At 49.7% G+C, this 16,489-nt stretch overlaps 1 protein-coding gene and 1 non-coding gene across 6 annotated transcripts in view; one reads left to right on the top strand and one right to left on the bottom strand.

Moving 5' to 3' along the window:
* Window positions 1-9,215: 9,215 nt before the first annotated feature.
* LOC139182848 (small Cajal body-specific RNA 20) lies at window positions 9,216-9,353 on the bottom strand. The gene has a single exon (XR_011566417.1). It is a non-coding gene; the product is annotated as a small Cajal body-specific RNA 20 (non-coding RNA).
* A 1,590-nt stretch (window positions 9,354-10,943) lies between these two features.
* The window catches only part of TNS3 (tensin 3), a 222,781-nt gene continuing 217,235 nt past the window's right edge, over window positions 10,944-16,489 (top strand). The window contains exon 1 of one of the 5 annotated variants that reach the window (XM_019958904.2): window positions 10,944-11,083. Coding sequence is in view for 3 of the 5 variants with exons in the window: in XM_019958902.2 (XP_019814461.2) it covers window positions 15,806-16,015 (210 nt within the window). In the remaining 2 variants the exon portion in view is untranslated. Of the gene's footprint in view, window positions 11,084-11,615; window positions 16,016-16,489 lie in introns of those variants that run through there. The other 4 variants (XM_070787988.1, XM_019958902.2, XM_019958899.2 and 1 more) reach the window with 4 other exon arrangements.

A 16,489-nucleotide genomic window follows, 5' to 3' on the forward strand; every position in this document is an offset into this window, starting at 1 on the left:
AGACTGTAGCCTGCAAGGCTCCTCAGTCCATGGGATTCTCCAGTCAAGAATACTGGAGTGGGTTGCCATTGCCTTCTCCAGGGGATCCTCCCGATCCGGGAATCGAACCTGGGTCTTCTGCATTGCAGGCAGATTCTTTACTGACTGAGCTACAAGGGAAGCCCCCATTTTACCTTAATCACCCCTTTACAGGCCCCATCTCCACATACAGTCACACTGAGATAAGAGGAGTTAGGACTTTAACACATCAGTTTTGCGGGGACACAATTCTGCCCATTACAGCCTCTGATTCGTCAGTCACAAGTAGGATGTGGCTGAAGATGCCTGTGATCTGCAGGAAGAGATGCCTCATGGGGCTCCTGTGGGGGAGCTCCTGCTTGCTGTCCCTCATGTGGTCTTTTCCCCTGTGCCCTGAAGCTCTCCTCCACGTGCTCATGTCCATGTCACTAGTGGCTCTGGCAGTGCCTGGGATTCTGTGCAACCTGCAGAGATCCCATTTCCTTTTCATCTTCAGTCTTGGCAGTCTCATTCCTCTGTGGTAACTCCCCTCTGAAGTACCAGGCCTGGGACTGCAGACCAGCTTCCAAATGTTAGCTTAAATCTGTGTGCCTGATGCCGAATGAGAACAAACAAACTGCAACACTGGAATTTGGAGCAGAGAAAGGTTTATTGCAGGACCATATGAGAAGACGGGTGGCTCATGCTCTAAAAAACCCCAAACTTCCCAAGACTTTTGGCTAAGCATTTTTAAAAGCCAGGTGAGAGAGGGTTGTTGAAAGATACAGGATGAGCTAATGCACAATTCTCTGATTGGTGATGGTGAGGTACAGGGTGGTGTCACAGGGTTTAACATTATCCACTCTTAGGCTCCAAGAGGCCTGGGGCTATGAGCTCATGGTCATCAAGTAATTAACATCATCCATTTGGTGGTGGTGGATGCGGGGAGGGTTCACATCAGTAAAACAACTCAGGACACGTGCATCAGATACTGTTATCTAGGTACTTCAACTGAGGATATGGGGAAGGGCCTGTCCCAGGAAGGCAACACAGGGTCTGCTCAGTTACACCAACAAGCTTTGCCTGGCCTTTCCTGGCCGCAAACAGGGCAGGAGCTCACGACCTGACCTGAGAACGTGATCTGTCTCAGGCCCTGCAGGTGGGTCTGACATGGGATATGGGAATATGTCTGTGGGTCTATAGGGATAGGGTCTCCGTGTCTATCACCCGCCCCCTGCCCTACAGTAGGTTTATTCTTCTGTTCTTTGGTGGGGAAATATTGCTGTCCATGTGGCCTATTGGACCCTGGGCAGGTTGCTGAGCACTGTGCTCCTGGCCAGGAGGTCCAAACGCAGTCTGGCTCATGGTTGGTCAGTCATGGTCGGGGAGCTGACCTCAGCAGGCCTGGAACGGGGCTGGGCACAATATCAGTTCTCAGCTGTCCTGGGCTCTGTTGGGGTGGTCAGCAGAGCCTGCTGGGACCTGAGAGCACAGGTGGGCAACCCAGAGACGGACCACGAGCTCCCTTCCTACAGGTTCTGTTGAGGGAAACCCTGGGTCTTTTGGAGGCACCTGAAGATGGCACTTAGCATATGCAGGAGTCATGACTTACCTTCACATGAATGTTGTGAACTGTGCACTGCGCATCTCATGGTATTTTTTTAAAATTTACTTATTGATTTTATATTTGGTTGTGCTGGGTTTTCATTGCTGTCCCCAGGCCTTCTCTAGTTGCAGTAAGTGGAGGCTACTCTCTGGTTGCCGTGCGCGGGCTTCTCACTGCAGTGGCTTCTCTCATTGCAGAGCACAGGCTCTAGGGCATGTGGGCCTCAGTGGCTGTGGCGCACGGGCTTAGTTGCCCCGTGGCAGGTGGGATCTTCCCGGACCAGGACTGTCCCCTGAATTGCAAGGCAAATTCTTAACTACTGGACTGCCAGGGAACCCCATTCCACAGTATTTTTGAGTTAGGTGCCGAACATGAAAAATAAAAAAAATTGAAAAATCATAGACTGGATTATTACTGATTTCAGCAATCTAGTAGGCCTTGCCAGTTAGATACATATACAGGATAAAGGAAGAGGATGTGAATACATTTGTTTAAAATTAAATTGCTATCATTGTTATAAAACACTACTTATAACTTCATTTTGTAATGAAGTTTGTCTAATTTTGTAATATATAATGAGTAAAATGGATTATTGTATTTTTCTTTTTATGTCCACAGGAGAAAAGTTAGATATTGTTATATTGTAAATTTTAATTAAATATCCATGTTATCTTAAGTAATCGTGATATGTATGTTTTAGGAATTGACTGAATTATGTCTTTTTTCACAATGTGTGTTCCGAACAAAAATTATTATTAATGCTTAAATGTATAGATGTATCTATTCATCCATTTATTTCTGAGTCATAGATTCAGAAGTAATATTATTACACAAATGCTTTATCCAGGAAATTTCATTTCTCTTTAAATGAATCTAGAATTTCACTAAAAAAAAAATTAAAAACTTTTAAGAAGTGAAGAAATAAGAGGATGAAAGGGAAACTGAGGGAACTAGCTTAACACTTCTATAAATTCCAGTTTGGGCAAGTTCCCTACTCCAGGCAAGCATGTTTCTTTGTAGCCAGAAGTTCATAGGAAATTTGGGGGTGCTTGGGTTACTCTTGGGCTTCCCAGGGGGCGCTAGTGGTATAGAACCTGCCTGCCAATGCAGGAGACATGAGTCTCGGATTCAATCCCTGTATCCCTGTAGCAGAAAGATCCTCTGGAGAAGGAAGTGGCAACGCACTCCAGTATTCTTGCCTGGAAAATCCCATGACAGAGGAGACTGGTGAACTACAGTCTATACAACTGCAAGAGTTGGATACGATGACTTAGCATGCGTGGGTTATTCTAGGACACAGAGGAGCCATCGATCGTGACAGCTTTCCACTAGGATATTTGCAGTCAGGGAAGCACAGCTCTGCTGCCATCTGTAAAGAAGCCATTTTCTTCCTATAGCTTCAATGGCATTAAAAAAAAAACCAGACATTTTATTTGGGAATTGCTTTAGATTTATAGAAAAGTTGCAAGGACTGCACAGAGTTCCATTTTTCCAGCCCAGTTTTTCCAGCCGTTAACATCTTATGTCAGCATGCCACATGGTCACAGCTAAAGAACTGGTACTGGGGAGCATTATTCTTAACTCGATCAGCAGCTTCTCCAGAGGCCACACCTCTGAATGTTCTGTACTATCCTTTCTCTGTGCCAGGATCCTATCCAGAACACCCTGTGACATTTAATCATCATGTTCCCTCAGGCTTCCTTGCTGTGACAGTTTCTCAGACTTCCTGTTCTTGTTGACCTAGAGAGTTTTGAGGAGGTCGGGTGTTTTGTCCGTCGGTCGAGATGTGTCTGATGCTCACTCACAGTTAGGCAGGGATTCCTGGTTATTGGGAGAAAGGCCTTGGGGTGCCATTCTCATCCCATCAGGTCAAGGGCACACACTCTCAACATGACTCATCAGTGGTGACCTTGATCACCTGGCTGAGGTCACATCTGTCAAGTTTCTCCACTGTAGAGTTGCTCCTTCACACTTGATTCTTTGGAAGGAAGTGCTAAGCACGACCCACACTCTAGGGGTGGTGTCCATTGCATGTGTTGAAGCTATCTACAAAAATTATTTGGGATTCTTCTGTAAGGGAGTTTTGCCTCTTCTCCCCATTTATTCATTCAATCAGTAATGGACTCATGGGCATTTAATTTTATATTTTAAATTACAACGCAAAGCTATAGTGTTTATTTATTTTTTTGCTCAAATTGCTCAGGTTTGGTCACTGGGAACCGTTTCGAGTTGGCCCCTCTGCTGTGTTCCTTTGATGGGTGGCCTTGATCCTTTTGTTCTCTGAGCTCACCTTTTGTTCTCTGTTCTGCAGCTCACCTCATAGGCTTCCTGCCCCAGTCTTAGAACCAGCAATGTCCCCCTATATCTGCTAGGGATGCAGAGCTGCGAGATGGAGTCCCTGAGCACGAGGAACTAGCGGTCAGTCCAGCTAAAAAGCAGGAGGGAGTGCCAAGGGTCACAGGGGCTCTGCTTCAGTGCGGGAGAATGACTTCCTGGTTAAGGGTCTCTAGGTGACCAGATGTGTAAAGTGAGGACTGGGGGAGGCAGAGGTGCTGGTGGTCAAAGATTACAGTGAGGAGGGGAGGACAAGTCTACTCGCTCCTCCTTGAGGGGACCGTTATCTCCTCTTTTCTCCAGACATCTTGAGAAGAGCATGTAGATGCATCTGTGCATTCTGATTCTGTTAAGAGTGAGCTTGGCTGTAGAGACAGAAAACCCCATGATTGGGGCACTGACTAGCACCAGATTTTCATATCACAGACATCCCGATCACATCTGCTTAGGACAGTCTATCTTTCCTCTCTGCTGTCATCATGTTTGTCCTGATGCTCTTTGCTGTGGGTTTCCTGGGCTGCTACTCTAAGTGCCACTCCACGGAACCAAAAGGAAGGAGAACACAGGACTTCTGCTTTTCCCAGTGAGGCCTGCTTGTCACTGGGGAAGGGAAAGCACCCCCAGTACCTCAGGATGGAGCCCAGCAGGGTTCGATCAGCAGGCTGCTCCTGGGGCACAAAGAGGATGGGCAGTCCTGTTCTCAATATGGAGAGAGAGCCCAGAGATCAGTTAGTTCTTCCTGGGGTGGTTCCAGTGCTGGGTACAGCTCTTGAGCAAAGAGCATCCCAAGGGAGTATAGCTGGCTCTGCAATAGTGACTCAGATCCCTCCCCAGTGAACATTCGTTGACCTGGCCACTGGGAAGCAACACTCAGCCATCAGCCTCCTTTGGGGATATCTGAAGCTGCAAAGTCTGGCCTTGTCTGAGGTTGCCCCTGCTTTGGGAGTGGCTCACAACCTAGACTGACCCTTGTGGCCCCAGGAAATTCCCAGCACTCCCTGGGGTGGGTCACGGCACCACTCTTCCATGTCACCTGCCCTCCTGTTACTTCCCAGGGCGTGATCCCCAATCATGATCCCTGATCGTGACCATCTAGGATCCCACTTCCGTGGGACCAGGTGGGGCCAGCAGCACAAAGAGTTAATTTGTGTCCAGACAGTGGGTTCCTGGAGCCCACCTTGCAGAAGCTGGTGTGCCTGTGCATTTTCAGGGAGAGAGTACCAAGGTTCCATATACTCGCAGAAGGTTCTGGGGTATAGAAAAAGGCAAGGCATTGAATTGTGGGTAAGGACTGTGTGTTGAGGGGGAGAAGGAAAGGGAGGAGAGGGTGATGGTCCCACGGGGGTCTAGAGGGACACCGTATCTTAAGGCACGTCCTCCCACTCCTGCTTCACCCTTTCCTCACAGCACTGTGGCGCTGTGAGGAAATAATGTTTCCCACTGCCCCTTTCAGGGTCTCTTTGGACAATATCAACTTTTAAGACAAAGGAATTAAAAAAAAAATCCAAATCATTGCTCATGTATTACCTTTGATCTAAGGACAAGAATGTATCAGACTTTTGCCATGGCCAAGACCATCTTTATGTCAATGACAGGTTTCTAAGAAGTTCTTTCAGAACTCCCGGCCTAGAGGAACCAGACTGAAGCTGCAGAGAGGGGTTGAGGGGACAGAGGTATCAGTGCTTCCTGGCCAGCCCCACCCGTGGAGTGCTGGGAAGGGAACTGCCACTTCTGGCATATGCCTGCTTTTCCCTCCTTTAAACTGGTTTGAGACTTTTGTTTTCAGATTTGAGATATTTTTGGATGGGTAAGGATGGAAAAAAATGTGCACTCCCTTTTAGATAATTGCTACATGCCTTGTTTTTGTTTAAATTCTTGGGAATTCAAAAGGTCAGTCTGAGAAGTTCAGAGTCCCTAGACTCAGGACAGCCTCATGGGGCATGGGCCATCCCTTAGGAGCCTCTGGGCCAGGTGTGGAGTCTGTACTTCAGTGAATCAAGGAGCCAGCTGCATGGGTTAGCAGAGAATACAAGGGGACACCAGGCCCAGGGTGCCTTCCGCCTTCCGAAGACACTGTAGGTGTGAGGACAGACACTGCATGAATGGGTGTCTAAGTCACCATGGTCCCAGAAACAAGGGTGAATCCCAGCTTCTTAGATGTGGATTTTTTTCCCCCTAAGCCTTTATTTATTTATTTTTGGCTGTGCTAGGTTTCATTGCTGTGCACAGGCTTTCTCTAGTTGTGGCCACGGGGGCTAGTTGTGTCTTCACTGCGGTGCACAGGCTTAGGTGCTCCTTGGCATGTGGGATCTTCCCGAACCAGGGATTGAACCCATGTCACCTGCATTGGTAGACAGATTCTTAACCGCTAGACCACCAGGGAAGCTGTAGCTGTGGAATCTTGGGCAAACTTACCAACCCAGCTCCTACAAGTGGATACTGGATATTGCAATACCTCATGATACCTCAATACCTCATATTTCAATACCAAATTCACGTAGTCATTCAGCTAGTATGGCCTTGATGTTGTGCTAGATTTTGTGATGCAAAGATGCAAGATAGACTTGTTGGCTCTTATCACCACCACCACCCTCTGCCCCCTACCCCAGGGAGTCTAGTGGGAGAGACATTTAAGCAAAGACACAGCTCAGTACATTTGAGCTAGATGGATGAGCAGAGTATTTGGAAAAATAAAATTAGGGTAGCTTGTTGGCTTGATCATCCTGGATCTTTATCATATTCTGTAGTTGACCCGAGAGTGACCTCGGGCAAGTTACCTATGATTTTAGCCTGTCAGTAAAAGGAGATAGATAGTAATATTACCTGCCTCATTCCCATTTAGGGATCAGCTGGCTGTGACCTCCCCACCTCCCCTGAGGCTCCCTCCACACCTCCTGTTTCATCCTGTTACCTCTTGGGCTAAGGTATCCTAGAGGGCAGGAAAAATGCCTGCTCTGTTTCCCAGGCCTGGGGCTCAGGGTTCAGGAAGCTTTTGCCTCAGGAAATGAATGCCCTGCTCAGCTTGGAATGAAAGTCCAGTGATTTTGACTTCTTGAGAAATCAGAGCAGTGCAGTTCAGTTCAGTTTAGTCATTCAGTCGTGTCCAACTCTTTGCGACCCCATGGACTGCAGCACGCCAGGCTTCCCTGTCCATCACCAACCACCAGAGCTTACTCAAACTCATGTCCATTGAGTCGGTGAGGCCATCCAACCATCTTATCCTTTGTCGTCCCATTTTCCTCCCGCCTTCAATCCTTCCCAGCATCAGGGTCTTTTCCAATGAGTCAGTTCTTCGCATCAGGTGGCCAAATTATTGGAGCTTCAGCTTCAGCATCAGTCCTTCCAATGAATATTCAGGACTGCTTTCTTTTAGGATGGACTGGTTTGGATATCCTTGCTGTTCAAGGGACTCTCAAGAGTCTTCTCCAACACCACAGTTCAAAAGCATCAATTCTTTGGCACTCAACTGTCTTTATAGTCCGACTCTCACATCCATATATGACTATTAGAAAAACCACAGCTTTAACTAGACGGAGCTTTGTTGACAAAGTAATGTCTCTGCTTTTTAATATGCTGTCTAGGTTGGTCATAATTTTTCTTCCAAGGAGCAAATGTCTTTTTATTTCATGGCTGCAATCACCATCTGCAGTGATTTTAGAGCCCAAGAAAATAAAGTCTGTCACTGTTTCCATTGTTTCCCCATCTATTTGCCATGAAGTGGTGGGACTGGATGCCCTGATCTTAGTTTTCTGAATGTTAAGTTTTAAGCCAACTTTTTCGCTCTCCTCTTTCACTTTTATTAAGAGGCTCTTTAGTTCTTCTTCACTTTCTGCCAGAAGGGTGGTGTCATCTGCTTATCTGAGGTTATTGATATTTCTCCCAGCAATCTTGATTCCAGCTTGTGCTTCATCCAGCCCAGCAATTCTCATGATGTACTCTGCATAGAAGTTAAATAAGCAGGGTGACAATATACAGCCTTGAAGTACTCCTTTTCCAAATTTGGAACCAGTCTGTTGTTCCATGTCCAGTTCTAACTGTTGCTTCTTGATCTGCATACAGATTTCTCAGGAGGCAGGTCAGGTGGTCTGGTATTCCCATCTCTTGAAGAATTTTCCACAGTTTATTGTGATCCACACAGTCAAAGGCTTTGGCATAGTCAATAAAGCAGAAGTAAATGTTTTTCTGGAACTCTCTTCTTTTTCAATGATCTAATGGATGTTGGCAATTTGATCTCTGGTTCCTCTGTCTTTTCTAAATCCAGCTTGAACATCTGGAAGTTCATAGTTCACGTACTGTTGAAGCCTGCCTTGGAGAATTTTGAGCATACTTTGCTAGCATGTGAGATGAGTGCAATTGTGTGATAGTTTGAGCACTCTTTGGCATTGCCTTTCTTTGGGATTGGAATGAAAACTGACCTTTTCCAGTCCTGTGGCCACTGCTGAGTTTTCCAAATTTGCTGGCATATTGAGTGCAGCACTTTCACAGCATCATCTTTCAGGATTTGAAATAGCTCAACTGGAATTCCATCACCTCCACTAGCTTTGTTCGTAGTGATGCTCCGTAAGGTCCACTTGAGTTGTCATTACAGGATGTCTGGCTCTAGGTGAGTGATCACACCGTGATTATCTGGGTCGTGAAGATCTTTTCTGTACAGTTCTTCTGTGTATTTTTGCCACCTCTTCTTAATATCTTTTGCTTCTGTTAGGTCCATACCATTTCTTCCCTGTATTGGGCCCATCTTTGCATGAAATGTTCCCTTGGTATCTCTAATTTTCTCGAAGAGATCTCTAGTCTTTCCCATTCTACTGTTTTTCTCTATTTCTTTGCATTGATCACTGAGGAAGGTGTTCTTATCTCTCTAGGGATTGGTCAAATCCTTTTGAAGAGATGGTGAACGATGGGAGTAGAATTTGAGCAGACCTGGCCTTGGTCCTCAGGGATGAAACAAAAGGTCTGCTGTGTCTCCTCCCTGGACAGGCTTACTTTGGATCCAGGGCCACACAATTTTTGATGACTGGCTACTTTATTTATTTTTGGCTGCGATGGGTCTTCTAGTTGTGATGAGTCGTGGCTATTCTCTAGTTGCACTGTGCAGGTGTCTCATTGAGGTGACTTCTCTTGTTGTGGAGCATGGCTTCCGTAGCTCTCGGGCTCTGGAGTGCAGGCTCAGTACTTGTGGTGGTGTACAAGCTTAGTTGAGCCGTGGTATATGGGATCTTTTTGGACCAAGGGTTGAGCCTGTGGTTGGCAGGCAGATTCTTTTTTTTTTCTTTTCTACAAATGTCTGGGGTAGGAAAACACGGCTTCCCAGCTCATGGCGGCCCCAACGACAATGACTCTCAAGGGCTGATTTTGGCCTCCAGTCCTGGCTGAGGAGAAAAGGGACCTCCTTTAGCTCTATGCTTCCCTGGTGGCTCAGATGATAAAGAATCTGCCTGCAACACAGGAGACCTGGGTTCCAACCCTGGGTGGGGAAGGTCTTCTGGAGAAGGAAATGGCTACCCACTCCAGTATTCTTGTCTGGAGAATTCTATGAGCAGAGGAGCCTGTCAGGCTACAGTCCACGGGGTCGCAGAGTCACAACCAAACCACCAACAGTTTCACTTTTACAGCTCTATGGGAGAGAGGCCCTGGCAGGCGAATTCTTAATCACTGGGTCACCAGGGAAGTCCCAGCTGGCTACTTTGAAAGAAGTCCATTCATGAATGATTTTCTTGTTGAGTCTCTCTACTGGTCCTGACAAGCTGTGTTTTTCTGCTCTGTGCATGGGCAGGATGGGCAGAGCTGGACCCAAAAGGCCGGGGTAGATTAAGGTACTTCATTTCTGAATCAGGGACAGTTCCTGGTAATTGCACCCTGAGATATGCCCACTTTTTCAGGTGGGAGTCCAGGAACATTTGGTCGGAGTGACAGATACAATCTTAAATAGCTTCTGCAGGATGTAGAGTGGAGTACCTTCCTGGAAAGTCTTCTTTGTGTCAGGGTCTTTGTGTGTTCACAAGATAAAGTGCTGATGAACCTGTTCTTTTGTACAGGAGGAATAGCACTTCTAATTCTGCATACGGGCATATGTCTTACAAGGGGAATTCAAGAGCATTCAGTCCACTCCCCACATTTCACCAATAGGGAAGTCAAGGCTGAGGGACAGATGAGGGGCCGTCTCTGTCTTGGGGGTGTTGGCATCTATCTGTGTTTCCTCCTCTGGATCCTCTGTCTGCAGCCTTCTTCTTGTCCACTCCTGGCCTGCTCATTTCTTGCTCATTTCTCCCCTTTCATTTTAAGAAGCTTCTGCTGCTGCTGCTAAGTCGCTCAGTCGCATTCGACTCTATGCGACCCCATAGATGGCAGCCCACCAGGCTCCTCTGTCCCTGGGATTCTCCAGGCAAGAATACTGGAGTGGGTTGCCATTTCCTTCTCCAATGCATGTATGCATGCTAAGTCGCTTCAGTCGTGTCCGACTCTCTGCAACCCTATGTACAGCAGCCCACCAGGCTCCTCTGTCCACGGTATAGGCAAGAATACTGGAGTGGGTTATCATTTCCTTCTCCTCATTTTAAGAAGAGGTGATTTCTGAAATCTTTCCCCACTCCTTCCCTCCACTGGTCGGACTTTCCAGGGCTTCCAAAGCATCTTGGGTTTCCTCTGTCACTGCCTTGTTCCTTTATGTCTGCATTACTCCCGGTAGCTTACTTTTGTGAGTTACAGGCAGGCAGCGAGATTTTGCTTTCTTACACACAATACTTACAGTGCCGAATGAATGAATTCACGAAAAAATGAACTAGTTGTGCAGGAATCAGGAAATCGCTTGCCCATCCGGAACACACCAGCCCCCTGAACACTTTGAATCTGGGCTTCTCAACGGGTCTAATAACTCCCGGTTCCACCTGGCCAACTTAGGGAGGTCCCAGAGGCGCATGGGGCCCGGGGCGCGCCTGGAACGCGCCGCATTGTTAGGGCGATGAGGCCAGGTGACCGGCCGGCCAGGGCGCGGCGGCGGCGATTGCCCGTGCCGCCTCGAGGGGGCCCTGCGGCGGGCGCGGCCGCGAGCCAGGAGGACGGGCCCGCCCGCGCGCTGCTTGCGCTGTTCCGAGCCCTGCCTGCTGCGGCCATCGCCCCGCGGGACCGACCGCGCCGCCGCTCGCCCAGGTACTGGAGCGGGGAGCGCACCGCCAACCTCTTTGTTTCGAGCTGGCGCCAGCGTCCGCTCCAGGGGCTCGGGGCGCGCGGGCAAACGGAGTTCCGCGCGCGCGGGGACCTGAGCTGGGGCGAGCGGGGACCGAGAGCTCGGCCGGGATCCGGGGTACCAGGGAGCAGGACTTAGGGACGGAGGCTGGTGAACGCGGCGAGGGCGCGGGCGGGATCGGCCAGGGTCCCGGACGCTGTTTGGGGACTGGGGCGCGGGGACAGCGCTGGGGCGGGCGGATGCAGCCGGGGAGCAGGCCAGCTCGATCGGGGGCCCGCGGGCCAGAGCGGCACTGTTGCGGCAGCGCCCGGGTGAACTTCGCTCTCTAGGACGAGTCCTGAGACTCCGCAGCGGAGAGCCGAGCTTGGAGCTGCAATGAGAAGGCTCAGGACCCTTCTCCGGCTCTTTGCAAGCAGGCTTTCCGGTGCGTTTCTCTTTCCCTTTCCCTGTGTTGGGCGGGAAGCAGGGGGTCCCTTGGTGCTTCCTTCCTAACTTCTGAAGGAGCGGGAACCAGGCCGGGGGCGTGCGTGGCCGAGGCCACCTGTGGCACGTGCCTGCTGGCACGCCGGCGCTGTAGCTGACAGGCAGGAAGAGGGAGGGTCTGCGACTCGGTGGGCGCCGTCGGGGTCTGATAAATGAGCCGGGGTCTTTTGCTTGAAGTGATATGAAAATCTGTGTGGCGGGAAGGGGCTGAAGAGCTCCACTCCAATTCTTGAGACAGCGCTGGTTAAAAAATAAAAGCCCATGGAATGTGGGGCCTTCGGAGACCACTATTGAAGGAGGTCGCTGCCCACTTAGAAGCACCCCCAGACCCCTAGGGTGTCCCTGTCCTTCACACACTTTGATCTGCTGGCAGTCCCCCCCACCCCCCATAGTCTCTCTCTGTAACATGAGCCCATGATCATGGACGACTCTAAATATACTGAAAATTTGATTGAAAATTATCATTGCATCCATATCACTTAGCCCTTCAGAACTAACCATCGTGGCATTTTGGTATATGTGGTCAGTGGATACTATTTTTTTGAAGTGCTTTAGTTCATTGCCTTTTGAAAGAGATATTTATGTCCTTGTGATTCTTCCCCTCTTTAGGGCCTGGGAGGTTATATTTGCAAATCAATCAACAAGTATTAAGAAAGGCATTTCTGTGCAGAGGCCTGGAGGGGCGAGGGAGTCGCTGCAGCTGGAGGATGGTGGGGGCTTGGCCAGTCTGCAGGGAATGAGGGGAACTCAGTGCACAGGGAGCTGACTGTGGGAACTGGCAGAAGGCCAGACTCCTGACCTCAAAGACAAAGTAATAGTAATCTTAGTAATTTTACAAAGTAATAGTGACCCCAGAGGCAAAGTAACAACATGATCATAGTAAATCCTACATGTTTGCTTGTGCTAAATGCTTTGCATACATGCATTGCATTCTCTCAAATAACAACCTTTGGAGGGAGCTGGGATAATTGCTCCATCTTACAGATGTGCAAACTGAGAGGCAAAGAAAGGCTAAATATCTTGCCCAAGTTGTTGCTCAATCAACATGGGGGTGAAGCCCAGGGTTTGTCCAGGACAGTGAAATTCCAGGGCCCTGAAGTTGCTGCTGCTTGTCTGTCAAGTGGATGCATGTCCTGACAGCAAATTTCTCAGCTGAGGTGTCACAGTTATCAGCAGTAGCAGATGAATCATTTCTTTACAAACCACGGAGAAGATAGAAAAAGGAGTAGCCTCCGGGAGCACTCCTGGATACAAATTGACTTGGCTTTTTATAAAAATGTAGCTTTGGCACCTCTTGGTTTTAAATGGAGCTCTTTGCAAAGGTGACCCTGGGAGCTAAATGTCACCAGGTTGAAGTCTGTTCCTGGGCTGCAGGAGGTATTACTGATGGGATTAAAAATGGCCTGGGGGAAGGCACAAAGCAAGAACAGAGAGGGGAAAGATTGAGGGGGGAGAGATTTCTGACCCACCATGTGGCAATGGCAGCTTGTACGCAAGGCCCAAGGCCTATTTTACAGATGAGTATGTTTGTTAAAGGGCAGAATGTTTAGGGACCAGACCAGACCCAGTCCTCTGGCTCTCCGTGCCTGCAGTACTCCTTCTCCAGGGTCAGCCTGGCGTAAACCACCACCATGCTAGAGGACAACCTTTTGTCTCCCAACCACACCCTGCCCTGACCCCTCCACTCACACCCTCAGACTCTTATGGAGGCCAGGTGCAGGGTGTTCCTGCTAGAGAAACAGCCTCCCGCGGGTAGAAAGTTACCTTGTATCCCAGCCACCTAGTGCTCCTGGAGTAGAGAGGCTTCCTTACCCTGGTTCCGCTTTGTCTTAGAAAGGACTGTTTTGAGACTGGATTTGAAGAGTCTGCTGGCAGCAGAAGCTGGAGAGCGATGGGGTTCCCGAGGTATGCAGACCCTGAACCCCAGGCTCTTTCCTGTGAGACCCGGTGAGTTAGGGGGATCATCAGTGACCTAGGGCTGGCCCTGTTCCCCTGGAATCCTTTGCAGTTGTCTCTATTAATCCAGAACAAGAGGTCTGGCTAGTCAGTTTGTTCAATAGGCATTTTGTTAACTCCGAATAGCTACCTTTTTCTGGCTGTTAGCAAATGTTTTTAGAATCTTACTGTCGTCATTATTGTCCAGATTCTGAGCGCTGCTCTAGCTATGGAAAGAATTACTTCTGTTAACCCTCATGGCTAAGCAGAGGCAGGTGTGAGACGGTGTGATGTGACCCGATCTTCCCAGGGATGTCCATGTGGAGCTAATATTCAAACCCCGACTGTCGGACTGCCGGGATGTATTCTCCGTGCTTCCTCACTGCTTTTTAAAACACCTAGACGTTAAAAATCAGTCTAAATGCTGCTGAATGTGAGTTATCTTCTCTTAGGCTCAGAAGATGTTTTGAATCTTCCAGTATGTTGAGGCCTCAGACCAGGCAGATTTGCCATTCTGTAGTTGTAAGTGGACTCAGTGTGGGAACACTTGTCTGTTTCTTGTCTGTTCTTTTCCCATAAAAGCAGCAAACTAGAATCTCCAGGTTTCTGGAGCTTCCTATTGCACTCTGAATTTTAGGAATGTGTTTGGTGAGCACCTGCCTCACCCCCTCCCCTCCACCTTCATTTTGGTGTGTGTCAGCCAGGTGTCTTGCCGGATCCATGAACTGGGCCCTCCTGTAGGGACACCTCTCTGTTCTGCTCTGTATGCACTTGGGGTCCCAACTGTATGCCTGTTCCTGGTGCAGGGGGGCCGGATGTCTCCCACCTGCTGTCCCAGACCCCTCTGGGGGCTCCCTGGGTAGGAGGGAGGAGCCAGTGAGGATGACCGCCACCTGGGCCCACTGTTGGGAGCCGTCAGAATGCCCTACGGTGTCATTAAGGGGAAGATAGTCATCAGAATGACCCCTAGACATTTAAAGAGTTATGTTATTTTTTAAAATAGGAAGGCAATGATCTGGTATTAATGTTTGGTCCCAAATGGGCTAAATTACTGAAAAATTTATGTTTAAGGAAAATTCCTTCTTGTGGATCATTTCCTGATTGTGCCAAGGGGGTGCTCCCCAGAGACACCAACTCTGGGAGAGAAGGCTTTGCCCTTGTTCTGCCACACCCCTCCCCCACTCCCAGCCTGGTAACCTTGCAAGATTAATGCCTTCTTCTGATGGTGCGGTCACCCATGCACCTGGGGGTGCTTACTTTCCACGATCAGATAAATCATCACCCAACGTTGCAGGAAAATATTTTTATCTTTGTTTTCCGGAATGTACACTGAGACTCAGCAAGCTTAAGTCACCTGCCTGTGTCATGGGACTGGTTGTAACTCAGGTCTGTCTGGGGACAGAGCCTGTGCCTGGCCCTCACTCACAGAAGGCACGTGTCCCCTTGGTTACGGGGGCCTGAGCATGTGCAAGGAGGGGGTGGTGTGGTGTTGGGGGAGGTCCCAAAGTGGAACCCAGGGATCTCTGGTTCTTGACCTGCCTCAAGTGCCTGGCGGAAGCTCCGTAGCTCTCGGATGCCCACTGTCCACAGCTGGCCTGGGTTCCAGCCACAGCTGCTTCCTCAGACACAGCCTTCGTCCCTTTTCCTTCCTTCCTGGGCTGTGACTGTGGCATGTGGCCAGCTGCCTGCCTTCCTCGTCCTCTTCTCCTTGAGGGAGTTGATAGCACTTAGTACACCTTGTACTAAGGTGTACGGGCTGTACAGAACAGGCCTGGCTCTGTTCTGAGACTGAGGTGCCATCTGTGGGAATTCTCATTCCAGACAGTTGGTGCCACTCCGACCAGCTTGCACCCGTGGGCTGAGTCTCATCTCAGGTGGGAAGGGTCTCATCTCTTTTCACTGTGTCTCAGTGGGTGGCAGCATCACGGTGTGACCTGGTACCTCTTGAGTGTAGCTTTTCCAAAACTGGTGATAAACAACAAACCCTAAAGTTTTAAAGAGACACTCATGAGATAGGTGCCCCGGTGGAAGACGGCCAAGGCTCTTGAGAGGGGCAGAGGCAAAGGCTTTGTGTGCCAAGTACCCTGCTCCGCTCTTCTTCCAGGGAGAGGCGGCTGTGGCCCGGGAACTTGGGAGCCGGGCTTTTCACACAGGAGGATTCAGGAATCCGCTTCCCTCAATCCCCTGGCCCACAGCTGCTCTGTGTTGCATCTCACTCGTTGTGGAGCCTCCCAGGGCGTGGGGGAGCAGCCTTCATCTGGCCATGCATGTCGCCCCAGGGCCAGGCTGGGCCATTAGCTGGGGCGTCTGCGTTCTGTACACATTCCTCCCGGACGACGACGACGACGGGGCTGCGGCGCTGGCTGCGGGAACAAAAGGGCTCCATTGACTCTCCTCCGCTCGTAATCCATCACCTTTCTCAGAGGTTTCCTGAGTGCTCACCCCTCACCACTGGTGATTTTGGACGCACATCAAAGGTACGGTGAAGGCAGCGTGCTGGGAGGAGAGAGCCGGGCTCTGGCAGCCACAGATCTGGGGTAAAAGGCACCCTTTGTCCCGAGGCTGCCCTCTTGGTTCCCCACCTGCAGCCTGGGGACGTCACTGCCTTCCGAGGGGCTCACACCAGCGCTCCTCCTGGGGGCTGTTTTGTTGACTACCGGGTCTCCTGTGTGGCCCAGGGCGTCCCTCCTGCTTGCTGGCTCTTGGGCCACTGCTCACTCTCATTCTGCCCAATTGACACTGCTCCCCCCACCCCCGCCCCCACCCCGGGGCTCCTGTTGAAACATCACTTCTGCATTCTTGGAGTCCCTATCTGATCCCTGTCAGGGGCAATCCTTTGTTATAACTGGAGGAGGTGGTGGGGGATGTGGGAGTCTCCTTTAGATCTTGGCCAGGTGTGTTTCCAGTTTGTCTTCTCTGGAAAGATCTGAAGTGGCTGGGGGTGGAGGAAA

Source organism: Bos indicus, chromosome 4 (genome assembly GCF_029378745.1).
Source record: "Bos indicus isolate NIAB-ARS_2022 breed Sahiwal x Tharparkar chromosome 4, NIAB-ARS_B.indTharparkar_mat_pri_1.0, whole genome shotgun sequence".
Taxonomy (NCBI): domain Eukaryota; kingdom Metazoa; phylum Chordata; class Mammalia; order Artiodactyla; family Bovidae; genus Bos; species Bos indicus.